The 20,073-nt window shown below is 33.4% G+C and overlaps 1 protein-coding gene across 1 annotated transcript in view; it reads right to left on the bottom strand.

Annotated features, from left to right (window-relative positions):
- The window catches only part of NC2alpha (negative cofactor 2 alpha), a 162,684-nt gene that overhangs the window by 9,348 nt on the left and 133,263 nt on the right, over positions 1-20,073 (bottom strand). The window contains exon 6 of the mRNA XM_090400574.1: positions 13,715-13,827. Within this exon, the coding sequence (XP_090256700.1) occupies positions 13,715-13,827 (113 nt within the window). The remainder of the gene's footprint in view (positions 1-13,714; positions 13,828-20,073) is intronic.

Genomic DNA, 20,073 nt, shown 5'->3' with positions numbered 1-20,073 from the left:
GGTAGAGAAATGAAGAAATTTATAATTTCTGGCTGTTTCATTATGAAATGATAATTAAATAAACTTTTCTGCCCTGTGAAAAAAGAACTTCGTTATTTCGAGCCCAACACTGGAAAGCAGTAATGGCAGCACACAATGGTGGACTTGAGCAGAAATTTCTCAGTTGCATTTCTGAGCATGCACAGAAGTAAAAAGAACATTATGGAACGTTACCAAGTGGTCAGCTATCCATGGAGTAAAAAAAGAACGCAGCAGAAGAAACCTGTGGCATTTCTGCATCTTCGATATATGAAGACTGGAGAAATAAATAGACAAGTTAGAAACAGAAGACTGATGAGGACATCTTTGTATCAAGAGATAAGTGTGAAGTTTTTAGTAGTCATTAATCCATATTGGATTTATTTCAGCTGAAGGTGAAAGGAACTTTATTGATTTCCAGTTCATATAGAATGGGCCCAGTAAAGTTTGTTTTATGTAGGATTCTCTGTCTTATAAGCTTATCCACAGTAAGATTTCTTACTGTAGATAAGCTTTTCTACCCACTTAACCTTTTGGTCTAAAAGTTAATTATAATTAGGACTGTAAGCAATCCAGGATCATCACTCTAATATAGCATTCCTGTTAAATTATGGATTATGCTACTACTTTGCTGTATGAAAACTATCTATATGAGTGTTCTCTGATGATGTTATAGAGTATAGCTTTGATGTAGGTTTTTTTTTTTTTTTTTTTTTCACTAGAGGTGCCAGTAGAATAATGAATGATCAAATCATTGTCACTTTGTCTTACTGTTAGAAATGTAATGTAGCTTGTCTTTGCATATGTGTGTGTGTGTACTCCAGTTGATGACCTTAATATGAAGGTCAAAATGTCGGCAAATTAAAGTAATTATTCCTAACATGGTTGTAGTCTCCATAATTTTACTACAATGATTAATTTTTAACAGTTAGTCATACTGTTAATAACAACAGTTAATCAATTTAGTCAGAGAATCTTGCAAACTTGTAGCGGATTTATTTAGAAGTATAACATCATCCGCATAAAGCAAAGAGCTGACATTAACATCTCCAATTTTGATATCAGGTATAATACTACTTTCCTTCATAATGTGATCCATATAGATAATGAATAACAGAGGTGATAATGTACATCCTTGTCTCACACCACATTTAACATTAAACCATCTTCCTGTACTTCCTTCAATTCTAACTGCTCACTTACAACTCAAATAAAGACTAAGTATTGCTTGATATAATGCCCCATTGACACCATATAACTGTAGCGTATTGAATAGCTTCTCTCTTGGCACCTTGTCATATGCCTTTTCCAGATCTACTAAACAAGAGTTGTCACTTGTGTTGCTATCATGTAGAATTGTGGCATTCTCCTGCATGAAATCAAGAAAGAATAAAGGTTCTGTAGGAGGCAAGAGACTAAGGTTACAGGAGTTTTGTCCGTATAGGACAATATTTGTTGGTTTATGTGATTGTAAAGAAATTGCATAGTTATAAAATTTTTCTTGTGATTTGAGGAAACTACACTGGTGCTTATGTAATAATAAAGTAGTTGATTTGATTATGTTGAATTTTTTCTTGACAATTATTCATAAGACTATTACACTTTTTTATAAAATGATTTTTATAAGATGATTTAGAACCATCCGTTATAACCTAGTCTGTAACCTTCATTTTGTGCTTACTGATTTGTATTCCCTGAGGATGCCAATAGAAACAGATTGGCGAAACATTTAGGAGGATAAAAATAAAGCTACTTGATAAAGATTTTATAAAAAAGTGTAATAGTCTTAGTTGATTTGATGTTGTATATATTTATGTTATGTGAAAATTAAAGATTTTTATTTTGGTTAAAAAGTGTTTGAAGACTCAATCTCTTAATAAGTTTAATGGGTGTAATGGGATATTTAAGGTTAATTTAGTTTACATACAAGATATTCTGAAATACGAACCTTTGTGCAAGCTAGATTTGAAGTTTAGTTTCAGTGTTTTCTTTTTATTTTGAATTTAGGAGTTTTAACCACTTGGAGTGTGTGTGGGTGTATATTTACTTATTTCTCTCACAGATGAGTGCAAAGAACAGGTAAAGGGGGGAGGACTCGGTTAGTAAGGGTAGCAAAAGTACAGTACGAGCAGCAGTTAGCTAATGAAGCCAAAAATACTCCTAAGGAGTTCTTTCGATATGCAGCCTGTAAAAAAATAAAAAAGATCATGGTAGGATAATTTTGATTGGAGAAAATCGTATAAGGACAACTGCTGTAGAGGATATAGTTGAGATATTTAATGAATAGTGCATAAAGGTTTTCATCCTTGTGAATGGTGAATGTGACATTATGGAGAGTTTGAGAGCAGTGGATGAGGAAAGACTGACTGTGAGTGAGCAAACTTGATGTTAATAAGGTTTTAGGACTTGACGATATCACCACATATTTTGAAGAAATGTGTTAGGGAGCTGATATAGTTGTTTGGGAGTTGCATATTTGTTTAATATGAGTCTTACACTGGGTCAAGTTCCAAATGAGTAGATGGAAGGGAAGATTGTACCACTTTACATGGGGGGGAGACAGAACTCAAGCATCAAATTAGGCTAATCTGTGTGTCAGGTATAGTGGCTAAAGTGTTGGAGAGGCTGGTGAGAACCAAAATCCAGAATTGGGTTGACAACAGTGGTACTATCTTTGATGGATAGTACAGATTTGCTAAAGGTCATGTTTTAGTAATCTACTTAATTATTACAATAAGCTAACAGCTGCATTGGATGAGGGAGATAGATACACAGTAGTGTATTTAGCTTTTGCAAAGGCTTTTAATAGATTACCACATGATAAGTTAATAATCAAACTAGAGCAGATGGGATTGGATATTAGACTAGTGCATTGGAGTGGAGACTGGCTATCTGATAGATGACAGCAAATATTCCATAAAAGGAAAGTCACTAGTGTGCATCTCAGGGACAGATCTGTTTTAAGGCCATTGCTGTTTAACCTGTATGCTAATGAATGGTATTGGGGATATTCAGTTGTCCGCATGATGCAAAGGTGGGAAAAACCTATGAGGCGTAGAGTAGATGGGATGTAGAATTTACTCTTGGTGGGGATATATTGTTGGAGGTGAAGGAAATAAGAGTTTTAGGGGTGACAGTGGATATTGATCTAAAACTGAGAGGACATACTGCCAAAATTATGAGGAAAACACAATGAATTCTGGTAATGATGTGGAGGACACTGACTTGTAGAAGTAAGGAGATTCTGGTTCCATTGTATAAGGCCTTGATTACGCCATATATGGTAGAAGTGGAGGAATTTTTTGAGGCTTTAGAGAAAGCAACTGGCACAAAGAAAATGGAAAAGTTTTTCTTTTTCTTGTTGGGGGATCTAAATAGCAGAGTAGGAAATGATTGTCAGACATACAAAAATATACTGGGAAAATTTTGAGAAAAGAGCAAAGCTAAGCTAATAATAATGGCAAATACCTGTTGGATTTCTGCTCAGGAAATGGACTGGTTATTACTAACACAATGTTCCAACATAAAAATGTACACAAATTCACATGGAGAGAAGAAGCAAGGAATAAGAAAAGTCTCATTGACTATGTTATTGCTGATGTGGTGTCTTCTCCCTGGTGCAGGACAAGAGAGTGTACAGAGGATTTGAAATTCGAAGTGATCACTATTTAGTCTTGAGCAGGATAAAAATGAATTTCATATTGAAAAGAATAACATGTAAGATTTAAAGAGAATAAAAGTTGAGCAGGTCTCAGATGTGAACTATAGACTAAAATACACAAACATCATTCAAGAAAAAATGAAAGAGTTTGAGAACAGGAACCAAACCTTGGAGATTCAGTGGCAAGCTCTGAAGAAAACACTGATTCAGCCAGAGAGGCAAGTGGTGAGATTGTCTGTAAGGATAGAAAAATCAGAACTCCATTGTGGACACAGGAAGTTAAACAGGCATTGAAAGAAAAGAAGAAAGCATATCAAAAGTTCCTGGCAAATAAGTCAGCTTGTGCTCTTAGAGAATACAGAGACAAATGTAAGAAAGCGAAACATTATGTAAAACTAGCTAAACAAAAGTCATGGGAGGACTTTGGCAAGAATATAGAAAATAAATATCAAGAAGGTGGTAAGATATTCTGGAAGTTGTTGAAGAAGCTCAGAAATGGAGGAACGAGTGCTGTAAAAGGAATTAGAGATGATAAAGGTGACCTGAAAACAGGAGAAAAAGATATCCTGAAGTATAGAGTAATTGCTTCAAAAAATTGCTAAATGAAACAAGCAGTGATGACAGCACAGTGGTAAAAAACACTCAACAGGCATACAGTCAGGAATACATATCCATACTTGAAGTAGAAAAAGCCATCAAAAGACTGAAATTTGGAAAGGCAGCAGGAGTAGATGATATTCGATCAGAAATGCTCAAGTATGGAGGTATAAAAGTTATACAGTGGCTGCACTACATAGTTCAGAATGCCTGGAAAGAGGGACGAATTCCCAATGATTGGAGTAGAGCTCTCATAGTACCCATATATAAAAAAGAGAAATAAAATTGAATGTGAAAATTACAGATATATGCAAGTATACTTGAGAAGAGAAGCTTGATGAAGAAAGCTGGATTCAGTTCAAATATAGGCTGTCAGGATCAGATTTGCACTTTACGACAGATAGTTGAGAAATCATGGGAATATAACAAAGATCAGTTTTAAGTTTTGTAGATCTGGAAAAGGCATATGATAAGGTGCCAAGAGAGAAGCTATTCAAAACACTACAGTTATATGGTGTCAAAGGTGCAATATATCAAACAATACTTAGTCTTTATTTGAGTTGTAAGTGAGCAGTTAGAATTGAAGGAAGTAAACGAAAGTAGTTTAATGTTAAATCTGGTGTGAGACAAGGATGTACATTATCCCCTCTGTTATTCATTATCTAATATGGATCACATTATGAAGGAAAGTGGTATTATACCTGATATCAAAATTGGAAATGTTAATCTCAGCTCTTTGCTTTATGCAGATGATGTTATACTTCTAAATAAATCCATTACAAACTAAAGTGGATAACTGTTTCAATAGATATGGTATGAAGGTCAGCATTAAAAAGACAAAGACAATGAAAAATAGACAGAAGCATTGAAAATATCAACTGTATTGTGAATGGAGAACCTATAGAACAAGGAAAACATTTCAGTTACTTAGGCACGATTTTTAGTGAAAATGGTAAATTAAATATGGAGATAGACAAAGGAATCAACAAAGGTGGTATGTTAGGAAGTCAACTGAATAAATTCATATGGAATAAGAGAGAAATTAGTCGGAACACTAAATTAGCTGTATACAAGACAGTGTTCAAACCAGTTTTAACTTATGGATCTGAGAAGTGGGTCAGAAGTAAAACACTTGACCAAAGACTAGAGACTGCAGATATGAGAGTTCTGAGAAAGATTAAGGGCATGAACAGATGCCATCAATGGCAATATCATATTAAAAACGAGGATATTAGAAAAGAACTTAACATTGGCAACATCCAGGAATGCATTAGCAGAGCTAATCTCAGGTGGTATGGTCAATTAAACAGAATGGGAGAGGAAAGATTAGCAAAACAGGTGTTCTCTGCCAAGTTGGAAGGAAAATGACCTAGAGGAAGACCAAGATATAGGTGGATTGATACAGTAAAAAGTGCCTTAGACAATAGAAATGTAAGATCTGATAATGTTGGAGTCTTGACAAGTAACAGACTGATTTGGAGGAAAATTGTAGATAGGAAGTTAGTAATGATGTAAATTTTTCATGTAGTACTATTATATCCTGTACACCTCTTGAGGGTATATATCAGGAATTTGATGATGATGATGATGATTAGTTCATACCTTCCTTGTTGTACACCTGAATTTACATCAAACCACTTCCTATACTTCGTTCATTACTAACTACCAACTTACAACTCAAATACATAATATGCAATGCTCTGTATAATGTTTTATTTACTGCATATGATTTTAGCATTTTGAAAATTTTGTCTCTTGTCACCTCGTCATATGCTTTTTCTAGATTGACAAAACTTAAGTACAGATTCTTGTGATATCCTCACAATTCTTCAATTATTTGTTATAAAGTGAAAATCTGATCCTTACAGCCCCTATTTGACCAGAATCCAACTTGTTTTTCTCCAAATTTCTCTTCCACAAATTTTCTTGGCCACTTCTCAAGTATGTTTGCATAAATTTTTCCTCTGTAATTCCAACATTCAGTTTTATTTCTCTTTTTACAGACTGGAAGTATAAGAGTTCTGCTCCAATCATCTGGAATTCAATCTTCTGATTAGGCATTCTAAATTATACAGCTGTAAAACTTTTATATTTCCATATTTGAACATTTCTGGTCAATTTGGAAAATGACTTGCTTTTGGAGGTGATGGATGCAAGCAGCAGGAATGAATTCAAGAAAAGGCATAACAACTGGTGGAGGTGATATGTAGCCTTCCTAGATCGGTCCCTGACTACCTGAAGGTAATAATATCATCTTCAGCTGCCTTTTCATCAGAAACATCAAATAGGGTAAGGCAGCTAAAGCAAATTATTATTATTAGGTCCTCCTGATTGCATTCAACTTGAATATTATCTACACTTCTTGTTTCATTTAGCAACCTTTCAAAGTAATTACTCCAGACATCATGAATATCTTTATCTTTGTTTAAATTACCTTTATCATATCTTGTTTCCTTCATAGTATTCTTTCCTCCATTTTGAAATAGTGTATGGAATATTTTGCCACATTGGTGATATTTTTCTTCCATATCCTTACCAATGTCTTCCTGTGACTTTTGTTTAGCTACTTTTACATTTCTCTTATATTATTCTGTGTACTTGCTCAGCCGCCTCCTGACTTACTTGAGGAATTTTTGATACACTTTTTTTTTTAATTTCTACAACTGCCTGTAACTTTTGTGTCCACTATGGCTGTCTGATTTTTCTATCCTTGCACACACTTCACTGCTTTCTACAGAGTTTGCTAATGAAACTCCTATATTGAATAATATTTGTACAGACAATTAGTGTTTTTCTTTTCAATTGTGAAATGAATCTGTGAGGGAGATGTTATCAAAAACACAAAAACAACACATCCTTGATGCCTATAGTGGACAGTATTGGTTCCCCTACTTATAAAGCAACTAAACCTTTAGCCCAAGAGATCTCTCTCTCATTACTGCCAACACTTCTTCCCATATTAAGCTGGCACTTCAAATCTTAGCTTGTCAGATATGATTCTCAAAGACATTGACATCATGGTCAGTTTTGATATAGCTTCCTTATTCATTAATGTGTCCCTAAAAGAAACCAAAGAATTCATTCATACATTTTATCTTCCTGCCCCAAAACATCACCTCATTTACTTTTACTATGCACCCTGGCATTTCATTTAGAAAGGAAAAACTTATAAGCTGATTGAAGGCACAGCTATATCTACCCCCCCTCCTCTCCTCCCTTTAACAATCATTTCATGGCACTTTTTTTGAAAATAGACCCTAAACTCTGCCCCCCCTCAAACCCATTCCACATTTGGCCAGATGGTGGACATATATTAGAAACGTTTTAGCACACTTCAACAGCTAATACCCATGGCCCCATTTCACCACTGAAAAAGAAAAGAGTAATTGTTCGCCTTTCTTTAGCACTCTAGTTACCTGGCTAGCCACAGATACTTATCCATTTAGGTGTAGAGAAAGCCTGCCCACACTGGAAAATACATTCTAACATCTATCACATCACCACCCATCCCAACAGTATGATTTTTATCAAAACCTTAGCAAATCAAGCTGGAACCATCTGTTTGGATCACACTAGCCCCTCTGCCAAAATCAATCAAATTCTGACTATGGCTTAACCTCTCTACCAGCTGAGGTGGATGAAATAGTGAGACCAACTTGCACTTCTTATCCATGTTATACATAGGTGTTACAGAATCGTATCAGATTTATCTGGACATATATATATGTCCTGGCTAGTTGGGATGTTAAGAGAACTCTCTGCCTATCCTCCAGAAGAAAATCTCCCTATTATACAGAAGGAGATTTAAATCAGAGACTATTTTTTTTTTTTTTTAATTTGCCATAGCATAATAACATGCTCCAAGCTTAAATAAATTCAACTGCATCACATTACCAAAAATCTGGGAGACCATCCTTTAGGGACTTTCAGCAAGATTCCATTATCACAACTCCAGAGGGTGCCAATCAACACTGTAGCAGCCTGTCATTCACAATCGCTCTCTGTTTTCTTACCTGCTGGTGTGCCTGCATGCACATGGCTTGGTGACCAAGGCAAAACATTGGATTAGTAATCTAATTAGCCATATAAATTTAGTCAGTTAACTTTTCTATTTTCTTTATATCAACTGCTTTCTCTAATAATTCAAAAAAAAATTTCTCCACTTCTTCCTTAGGAGAAGAGAGAAGTGGAGGAATTTTCTGTATGACCATAGCCACAAATAAGTTTCATTGTCCAATTACCCATTTTAAAATGTGCCTATAAGAATAATCATGCCCCAAAAGAAGTTTGTCTTCATGTTTGATCTCGAGTGTTATCACTACTCCTTTCTTTACCTGATCGCTACTGCCTGAATATGACATCAGATATTTATTATTAGCAAGATTTCATGTTTTGGTTTTCTTTATCTTAGTAACATCAATTATGTTCACATGATACTTTTTTAGTTCTTTCAATTTAATTTCCTTTCCAGATGGTGCATATCTTCAATTCTTCTGATGTTGAGCGTGTTCTGGTAGCTTTTCACTGCAATCTGCCCTGATGAAAACAGTTGGGGGGGGAGGGGGGTTGTTTAATGGGTGTGTGTGGGGGGATTCCTCAGCTGGCATGAAATTTTCTTATGTTGTACCATCATGTTTATTTCTGGTTTTAGCCAATACAAAACATAATTTGGTCAGCTGAGTCCAAAACTGCCCTATCTTCATTCATTCATTCATTCAGTAATCAAGTGGGCACCTACTAACAAAACATACCACATGAAAGTGCGGAATGGACAGGTCAAGTCCAAGTTGGTTCTCCACATCCCTTAAATGCTATGGTTTTGACCTTTAGGTGATTCAAATATTCATAATAACCAATATTCAATAATATTACACTTGACAAGAAATTATATTCTTGTTTTAATCATATGCGTAAGTCTCGTTGTATATAAAGGCTGCTGACTTCACATCTTCTGCTTTAACTCTGGTATGTTTTTTTTTGGGTCTGGCTACCCCCTGATGTGACCTCAATAAAGATCAAAACAACCTGGGCAGTGACCCTTCTCATAATGTTTTTGAATTACAGGATACTAAAGTAATAGATATGAAGTCAACAGCCTCCATATATAAGTAGACTAGTTATGAAGTTACTTCATGCTTATAGGATTAAAACAAGAATATATATATATATATATATATATATGATATATGAAAATGAAAACGATATAAACGTAAAAACGGATTAAAACAAGAATATATATATATATATGAAAATGAAAAAAGATATAAACATAAAAATTGCAAAATATTTAAAAATAACAGGTGTAATTAACTCTATATTTAAACCAAAAGTTCAAAAACAAACCAGACTAAAAGTATACAATACATTAGCCCTACCAGTCTTAATGTATGGAAGCGAAATCTGGACAATAAAACAAAAAGACAAACAAAGATTAATAACAGCAGAAATGAAGTTTATGAGAAAAACTGCAAAGTATACCTATTTGATCACAAAAGAAACGAAGAAATTATGAAAGAATTAAACCAAGAACCAGTAATAGAAAAAATTAAAAATCTAAATATAAATGGATGGAACACGTTCAAAGAATGAAAAACAGAAAGATTATCAAAACAAGCCATTAGGAAAAAGAAAACCAGGACGTCCTCTTAAACGATGACTTCTAAGGCCAGAAAACAGGTCATGTTAGGCCTAAATCCTTGATACGCATGATGATGATGATGATATATATATATATAATTAATATACAGTATCTTGAGGATACTGTATATTAGGGTTACCAAGTAATTTTATAAGCTTGGTTATTTAACTCCTAATCCCAAGTAAGCAAACAGTTAAGTTTGCGCCTGAAACATAGTTCAAGTCTAAAGATGGTACAACACTACGGCAACTCATTGTAAAGGTGAGTAAAGCTCTGATCATTATTCTTAGTATTTCTTATAATGTAAAGCACATCTCACTAAAAGATGTATACTGCAATACATTATGGGTGGGGTCACTACCCAGACCGGTTTCCACCTTTTTTGAGGTCTCCTCAGTGAGTAGCTAGACCCTAAATACCAAGGTTTTAGTAATACAGAGATTTATTAACTTTACCTATACAAGTTGCTATAAGGTGTTTTTATTTTTAATAAGAATCTCTGGAGGAGATATATATGTAATTAATTTTTTAACTTGGGATACTGTATATTAGGGTTACCAAGTAATTTTATAAGCTTGGTTATTTAACTCCTAATCCCAAGTAAGCAAACAGTTTTGCGCCTGAAACATAGTTCAAGTCTAAAGATGGTACAACACCAGGGCAACTCATTGTAAAGGTGGGTAAAGCTCTGATCACTATTCTTAGTATTTCCCATAATGTAAAGCACATCTCACTAAAAGATGTATACTGTTTACCCACCTTTACAATGAGTTGCCCTGGTGTTGTACCATCTTCAGACTTGAACTATGTTTCAGACGCAAACTTAACTGTTTGCTTACTTGGGATTAGGAGTTAAATAACCAAGCCTATAAAATTACTTGGTAACCCTAATATACAGTATCCCCAAGTTAAAAAATTAATTATATCTATATCTCCTCCAGAGATTCTTATTAAAAATAAAAACACCTTATAGCAACTTGTATAGGTAAAGTTAATAAATCTCTGTATTACTAAAACCTTATATAGAGGAGGGATGAATTCGGTGGGGATTGATTCATTCAATCCAATACCCTTGGAGGGTAATGGATGGCAATGCTGTAGCCAATGAAGTTCTAACTGAGGCTCGGCTATTGCTGTTACCCTCCTGCCATGATCAGAGCTTTAATTGCTCAATAACACCTTATCCTACACTGTCCTCTACAGATAACGGGGAATATGAAAAGCATTCTTGCTTCGCCCCTTTAAGCCAGTCCTTATAAGGACTATAAGGACCTTATATATATATAAGGTTTTAGTAATACAGAGATTTATAAATATTTATAAATTTATAAATATATATTTATAAAAAAAAGATTTATATACTAAAACCTTATATATATATATATATATATATATATATATATATATATATATATATATATATTGTTGGATTTATATATATATATTGTTGGATTCTGATTATATAGAGATTGGAGTAATTATTATTTGTTTCAGAATCCAACATGATCTTCCATCACGTAGGCTAGACCTGTAAATATTATTTAATGTAAACAACATATTTTAAAATTTAATATTCATATAACTACCTTTAATTTTATCTAATATTTAATTATTTAATCAAGAATATATGTATTAATAGTAGAAAAACTCTGTGTTAAAATATTATCAAGCTATTTAGCTTATTTCTATGTTAATATAGAATTTATATTTGATAATTTAACTGCGCATTAATTGAAATGTAAATATTCCTTATTTATTCCTATTTGTAGAAGTTTAGCGTTATGCAATACCTCAATTTTATTATATTTTGATTTATTGTCATGGAGACGTATGTAAGTGAGCGAGCACGTTTTGGAACACCACGTGAGGAGAATTTTATTGAAAAGAATTTTAGAAAGAAATCACGAGAATAATTTAGGCAGGAAGGATGGATATAAGAAGGGAAGAAACGTTGGAATTAAGGGAGATAGATTAGAGATTTATAAGAGAGAGATTGGCATTAGGTTGGAATCGGAGCATTCGGGAATCACAGTGTGATAATAGCGAGTCGGCAAGTCACTCAAGCAGCTAAATAAAGTCTACTAGTCGAGAGGCGGTTAGCTAATAAGTTGTAGAATAACAATTATAGCTATGGAAAACAGCTGAGTGACTACTAAATAGACTAGCAATACTTAAGTTGAGATTTAATTTCAGGGCCGACCTTTCAAGGACACACGGAAACTTGAAGCATAGCACGAAGTAACTAGAGAATAATTAGAGGCAACAAAGTTGAGTTTAATGATAGTGGTGTTAAGAATTATGTACCTAAAGGATTAAATTGATGTTGAAGGAGTAGGCAACTGTGCATATTAAACTTCAAGTTAAGGAATTATTGTGTGTTACCTTAGTACAAGAGTTGTTAGTAGAACACTGAATTAGCTAAGTGATGTCAAATGTAGTGCATGCGGTTTGATCTATGCAAGAACGTTTGATTGTGTGTATTGTGACCGTTAATTAATCCAGTTATTTCTAAGAAGATTTTTTTTTTAAATGAGTGCCGTTAATTGATTAAAGTGTATACAGTTATAAAAAGTGTTTACGTATAAGTAGATGAAGGAAAGAGATTATCGGTAAGATTATTCCAACCATTAATATTTCTATACAGAGAAGTGTGTGCGTTTCATCCTAGAATTTCCTCATATTAACAGTAACTATTGGTGAGAATTAACTGAAGTGTACAATTAAAAGTGTTTGTTTGTGAAGAGGTGTATTACTGCAAATCTTATTGTATTTATTGTATTTGGAACTTAAGGAACTGTGTGAAGACTGTATTTCAGATAACTGACCAATGCCTGAGTTTGTATGACTGCATTATCAGAAGAGCTAAAGCGTTTGTAATATCTTAATTACTGATTTGAATTTAAGTGTAAAATTTATGATTCTAAAATTAAATGTTTGTTTTTGTTAATCAAAAGATGTATTTTGCCTGAATCTCTTTTACTGCACCATTCATAAAATATTCGAACCAAAGCGGGTAAATTAAGTAAGATAAATATTCTCGGCCAGTATACATAATATTAACATCTAAAAGGAGTGATAGTTGTGAGTTGGTTTTTCTTCAGTTCTTGAACTAATTCAGATATAAAGTGGTGCAGTCTTTAAATATAAATTTTCTTTATATTTGAATTAGAAATCATCTTACAACTTATCAATTTGTTAAGAACATCGTAATAGTAATCATGTCGGATCCAAAGTATAGATTGAGAAGAAGTAGGATCCAACAATATATATACTTTTCATGTCAAGTATAACAAACATTACAACTAGGCTGAAAAGCTTTCCACAACCAATGTTCGTATGAATATTCATATTGAATATGCATAATAACCAAGCCTCTATCCTATATTTCCAATTAACTATGTTCGGAAACAGTTATCATCTGTTCATCTCACTAATTTTACTCAGAACTCTCTTTTCGGTCCAGTATCTGATCAATGACTTTATTTTTAACTCATCTTTTATATACATATCTTAAAAATGGCTTGATCATGATCTTGCAGTGCTAGTGTGTTTTGGTTATTCTGTTTAGTGTGTCTCCCATAATCCGCTGGTGCTTAATCCATTAGATACATATGCTAAAACTGGCTTGATTGTTATCTAGTATAATTCTAGTTGATTTTGGTTATTGTGTTTAGTGTTTCTCTCATCCATATTTTTTAATTCAACTAGTTCTCCACTAGACCAGCTATGAAATTCTACTATCTCTTTCAACAAATCTCAAAATGTATGTAGTTTCAAAAAAAAAACAAAAAAACTCTTACCCAACTGGAAAAGGAATATTACGTGAGGAGTCTAACAAATGAAGTGGAGATGGTTGCATCTGTAATGCTATGTGATGGTCTGATGCAACTTCACTACTGCTATTTTCCGATTCCTATAACAGAAAGAGAATAAGTAACGTTCAGCATACATTAATTACATAATTAATAATGATAAGTTATCTATTTAAATGGTTAATAAACAGATGTAATATGATTTTTTTTAAATCATAAGATTAAAGAATGCTAGTTGAAATTCTCATTATGTTATCTAAAGATACTCAGAATGTTTCAACAATTCTGGGTACTTTTTACATAATTACAATATATCAGGTCATGCTAAAAGTAATTTCATTTTTTATACTGTACTTGTTCGAACATGTCTCAGTTTCAAAGTGAGGTGAACTTAATCTTGCAAGAACTTAATACATAAGTTATGGTTTAAATAACCCTTTATTACTATGGAGGTCACTGAAGAGTATGTTAGGGACATCATGCTTTGAGTTCAAAAAAGGAAACAATGCTGCTAACACTGTAAAAAAATATACAAGAAGTGTGTATGGCGATAATGTTTTGAATGTGCAAAAGTGCTAGCAATGGTTCCAAAAATTTTGACAAGGGAACTTAAGCCTGAAAGACTCCCCTCCCTACGGGTGCCCTGTCTCTCTCTCTCAATAATGATATGCTGGAAGCCACTATTGCAAGAAATGAAAATGCAACTATTGAAGATTTAGCAAAAGATCTTAATTCATTGTCATCGACCATCCATTGCAATTTGCAAGAACTTGGAATGGTGACTAAGCTCAGCAAGTGGGTTCCTCAGGAACTGACAAACAACAATCAAAGAGAGTGAGTCAACATCTGTACTGCTCTTCATTCTCAAAAGGTTCAATCTCCGATTTTGAGTTGTGTAGACCCCGGTGATGAAAAGTCTTCACAAAAATATTAAGCGTCATAGGCAGTGGGTGTTCATTCAGAGGAAAAAGCTAAACCTCAGCTAAAACAAGACTCCTCAGAAGGTTTTGTTAAGCATTTAGTGGGATATCGCTGGTATTATACACTCTGAACTCTTGTCACAAAACCAAACAATCACAGCTGAAATATACTGTGAACAACTTGATCGATCGAATCAGTTGAATAAAAAACTGAAAAGAAAAGAGGTGTTCTCTGGTCAATCGAAAGGATGTTGTTTTACACTATGATAGCGCATGCCCTCATAGTGCAAGAATCACCTGTACCAAGATCGAGGAATTCAGCTGGTAAAAGCTTCCACTTTCCTCCATATTCTCCTGATCTGGCACCTTCAGATTACCATTTATTTCAAAGTTTGCAACATTTTGTTAATGAAAAACAATACAATACATTAGAGGCACTGAAATTGAGCCTATGCGACTTCTCTGCCTCCAAACTTCCTGAATTCTATAGATATGGTATTATGAAGCTTTCATAATTTTGGAAGGGCATTACTGATTCAAATGGAAAATATATACTTGATTAAATTAGCAAGTGATTTATCTTTTATATCCTTTCAAAACTTAATGCTAAAATCGACATTACTTTTGGGATGACCATACGGTCATATATATGGATAATATATATATATATATATATTATAATCTCAAACTTACACCACGTTAGTAATATGAATGAGTTCAGTAGTTGCATAATAAACCAGGTTATCATGCAAAATACACATCCAAAATACTAACTAAAATCAAACATCAAAAGGACCAAAAGTAAAACTTGTCTTTCAATAAAATGTCAGTCATTAAGTCTGAGGCTAATTATCTATTACTTTACTAGAAAGGGTGCACTGCATGTTTCCTGTACTCTTTCACTACAATATATAATATAAAATAAAATAAAACATTATAATATAATATAATATACAATAAAATAAAAATATTGAATAACCTAGACAGCAAACCATCTTCTGTAACTAATGGAATCATCTGTTTACCACACATGCAATTATAATCAGGTATGGATTCATTATAAAAATTATGGAAATAACTACCGTGTTAGAGTAAAACATTAGTTTAATAAAAACCATAATAATCACTCGACATTTCGACCTTCACATTAGGTCATCACCTGGCCGCATATAAAAAAATCACACAAAAAAGACCTAACTAACATTGAAAAATTAGGGATACGTTCCATAATTTTCTAAAATCGCATAAAACCAAAGCAATGAATTAAAATAAACCTAAAAGGTTTATAAAAATTCAGGAAAATAAGAATGCCTAAGTTTGTTTTAAAGTTTTATTCGTTTAATTTTATTGAAAAGTAACAATTTTTTTTACATTTTTTCATCAGAATTATTGTCGCTATTAGACAATATTTGGCAATATTTGCGAACTGGTGCAAAATCACTTTCATCACCAGAAGAGATAGTCAGGGCATCAAAACTGCATGGTAAAGGTAATGGTTCTTCACAAACAGAATTAGCTTCACCCTTGTTCTGTGCTGATTTTTTCTTCTGACAATGTAATCAGTGATTAAACTTTGTGATGATAATTTTACAATTTTTTATATAGCTTGCAATATCCAGACATAGAGTTCTTCAGATCACATTGGAATTTATATGCTCGTTCAGAATTTGTGTCATTAACAAGAAAATAATTTTGCAATTTATTGCACAATTCAAGACCTTCTCAAATTATATTTGCAGGGAGGGGACAGGTTCTTCCACTTCACTATCGTTTTCTGGATCTTCGACGATATCTAAAGTTAATCGATATCCAATATCATCGTCACTTAAGGCATTATCCACATGCAATTCGTCTACATCGTTCTGGCTAAATGTATCAAAATCTTCTCCATCAATTTCATGTGCCAAAGTAATGATTTCAGCTGATAATGTAGATGTTTGAATGGTTGCACTGCTTGCAACACATCCACAGGCCAAGCTGCTTTCCAGCAGGCATTTAAAGTATGTGCTCTTATTTCAGCAATAGCAGATGCAACATGATTTAAGCAGTCCAAAATACAAAATTTTTTCCAAACGTCAGTTACTGTTAATGATTCATTTTCTAGTTTATCCAATATAAATTGAAAAGTGTGCTTAACATAATATTTTTTAAAAGTAGCAATTATGCCTTGATCTAACGGCTGAATAATGCTTGTTGTATTGGATGGATAAAACATTACCTGCACATTTGGATGTTCTAAATGCGGATACTTGGTGCATTGTAAACAATTAATAAAACTTTAAAATCGAGAGCTTTTTGCTTCATATATGTTTCCACTTCTGGTACAAAGCAATTATTGAACACAAAGTAATTATTAAATACAGCAGTTGTTACCCAGGCCTTTGTATTAGCCATCCATTGTACCGGCAGCTGTTTTAAATTTTTGCCTTTTAGAGCACGTAGTCTTAGAAATCGATTTACTAGGAGGGGTTTCAACATTCGATCCCCTGATGCATTGCTACAAAGTAACAACGTTACTCAATCTTTGCTTGCTTTAAACCCACTTGCTTTTTTCTCAGACTTTGTGATGTAAGTTCGATTAGGCATTTTCTTCCAAAACAATCCTGTTTCGTCAGCGTTAAAAACTTGATCGGGACAATATCCACTATCTTCAATAATTTTGGCTAACTTCTCTTGAAAATATTTGGCTGCTTCTTCATCTGCTGCTGCAACCTAGCCTGTAATCTTCATGTTATGAAGTGCATTCCTTTTTAAAAACCCGGTTAGCAATCATTTGCTAGTCGAAAGTTCTTTATCAGCCTGGGAAGCTGAAGTAGATGGATCCAATTGCTTCATCTGTTCATAAAACCGAAGAGCTTTTTGTTTCATTAAATAGCCACTTATATGAATTCTTCTTTAAGTTAATTCTTCAATCCAAATTACGAGCGCTAGTTCCGTTTTTTCTAATAAGTACAACGATAATTTGGCACTTAGTTTTTGTGCCAGAAATGATTTTCTTATTGCGACTTCATTCTTTTTAATTGCTCTTATAGTAGATTCACCTAAATTAAATGTTTACCAATTGGCGTAAATCCCTCTCCTTTTGCTAAGCGATCTAAAATTGCAATTTTCATTTCCAAAAAAATTGCTTGTTTTGGTGCTTTTTTTTTTCTCCATTGGGCCAAAAAATTAAATCTTTAAAATAAAAATTAGCAAAATTTAGACTTATGATAATGAAAAGACAAACAATTACTCACATGCAAAATTAAACTTCAAGGACACTCACTGCTTACACATTACTCACGTTACACCAGAATGTGTTGCAACACGTTTATCATTATGTACAACGGTACATAAGTTTTGAAGTTATGCACCACATAACTTCAAAACCACATAAAAAAGATATGCATAAAAAGAGACCCGAGTGTGTGTGTGTGTGTGTGTGTGTGTGTGTGTGTGTATACACACACACAAAGAAACAATCTGCATTACAATCTACATGGTATGCTAAAGTTACATTGATTTGGTCACCTGTTAAAACCACTGGCCTGACCTCTGGTGAGAAAAAAAATCTTACTACATCAATGCTCACATAAAGTTACTCATGTAAGTATGCATATAAATTCAACCAAAACAGTATGGATGGTAGCTAATAAAAGCTGAAATAATTGCTTGGAGTCAGGGTTTGCTGAAAAACACGAAGAACTAAGTGGGCTAAATGTGTGCCATCCAAATTCTTGGGATTTTTATGCCACCATTATTAAGATCAGAATGGTTAATCAAAATTTCACTGGCTTCTTTAAATTTGCTTTCATACCAGGTTTTGTATGATGTAAAGAACAGGTATTTTTCCAATCAGTTTGGTGTAGGGTGTTAAGAGCATGATCTGAGAGGCTTGCTCACCAAAATAGTTAAATTTAATGTGTGGTTTGTGTTCTTTTGTTATGGATAGGGATAGTACATCCAGTTTCACCAATATAAGGTAAGTTACAGGAGCAATAGATACGATAAACTCCAGATACGATGATCTCAATGGAGTGAGATCATCGTATCTGGAGTTGAATATTTAAAAACATATTCAACTCCTTAGAGGAGTTGAATATGTTTTTAAATTTTATAGGTGGTTTAAAAGTGGCATTAAGATTATAATGGTGTAGAATTCTATTTATTTTTTCTGATAATCCTTTAATGTATGGGATAGCTTTAGTTTTATTGTAGTCTATATTGCATGTATTTTTTTATGAAGAACTTTATTGATAGTATTTTTGTTATAGCCATTATTTATGGATGTATTGCTAATAATTTGTAATTCTTGTTTATGGTGGCATAAAAATCCATAAACAAGAATTTGGATGGCCCAATTCAGCCCACTTAGTTCTTCAAGTGTTTTCCAGCAAACTCTGACTTCAGGACTAAGCAATTATTTCAACTTTTATTGGCCACCATCCATATTGTTTTATTTTAATATGAGTAACTTTGTGTGAACATGTTGCTCTCTAATTGTAACCAAATAGATAATAATAATAACAGGACTCTAGCATGTGGTAAGGTTTTTTTTCACTAGAGGTCATGCCAGTAGTTTTAACGGTTGACCAAATCAATGTAACTTTAGCACACTATGTGAATTGTAGTGCAGCTTGTTTCTTTGTATATATGTGTATACTCCAGATTTTTATGCGTTTCAACACACAAAAATCGATGTTTCATAACTCGACGTTTCAACCTTCATGTGAAGGTTGAAACGTCGAGTGATTATTTTGGTTTATATTAAACTGAAGTTTTACTCTAACACGGTAGTTGTTTCCATAATATTTAAAAATGAATTCTGATCATTGTGTAACTGTGAAGGAAATGAATCAGGTATGGATACTTAGATGCTAATTATCACTCATGCTGATGTTATTTAGAGGAGAAAATACACACCTCTAGAGATAATAATAAACCAACTTTATTAAGTTACTAAATTACTAAATCAATATTTTGATTTCACTGTCATGTCATCTTCATAGGCACAAAGGCACACACACACACACTACCCGTGCACTACTCATGTGTTTAGAACATCTTAGCAGTCAATGGCCTAGGCTTCATTTTACTACTGAAAAAGAGGAATGGATATGAAGGAGGAATTAATATATTGTAATTCTTTTTGTAAAAGTTCTTCTGAAGAACAAAAGGAGTTGGCTCTATGAACTAGTGTTTTTATACCTGCCTTTTGGCTGGGATGGTGATTCAGCGTGGATGTACTGGCCAGAAATAAAATTTCGAATCTGCATCTAGACGATTCGGAGATTATGATTAGTCTAGATGTTGTTTCGCTATTTACGAATGTTTCGTTGGTGGACAGCATAGAATTACTACACCAAGAATTTCCTCCAGACATTGTCAAATTATTTGAATTTGTAATAAAGTCCGGTTATTTTTCCTTCAAAAACCAGTTATACCAAC

The sequence above is a fragment of the Typopeltis vanoorti genome, chromosome 11 (assembly GCF_054136105.1).
Source record: "Typopeltis vanoorti isolate ZY-2024b chromosome 11, IOZ_Tvanoo_1.0, whole genome shotgun sequence".
Lineage (NCBI taxonomy): Eukaryota > Metazoa > Arthropoda > Arachnida > Uropygi > Thelyphonidae > Typopeltis > Typopeltis vanoorti.
The sequence above is the reverse complement of the archived record's forward strand: the minus strand, read 5'-3'. Positions and strand labels throughout refer to the sequence as shown.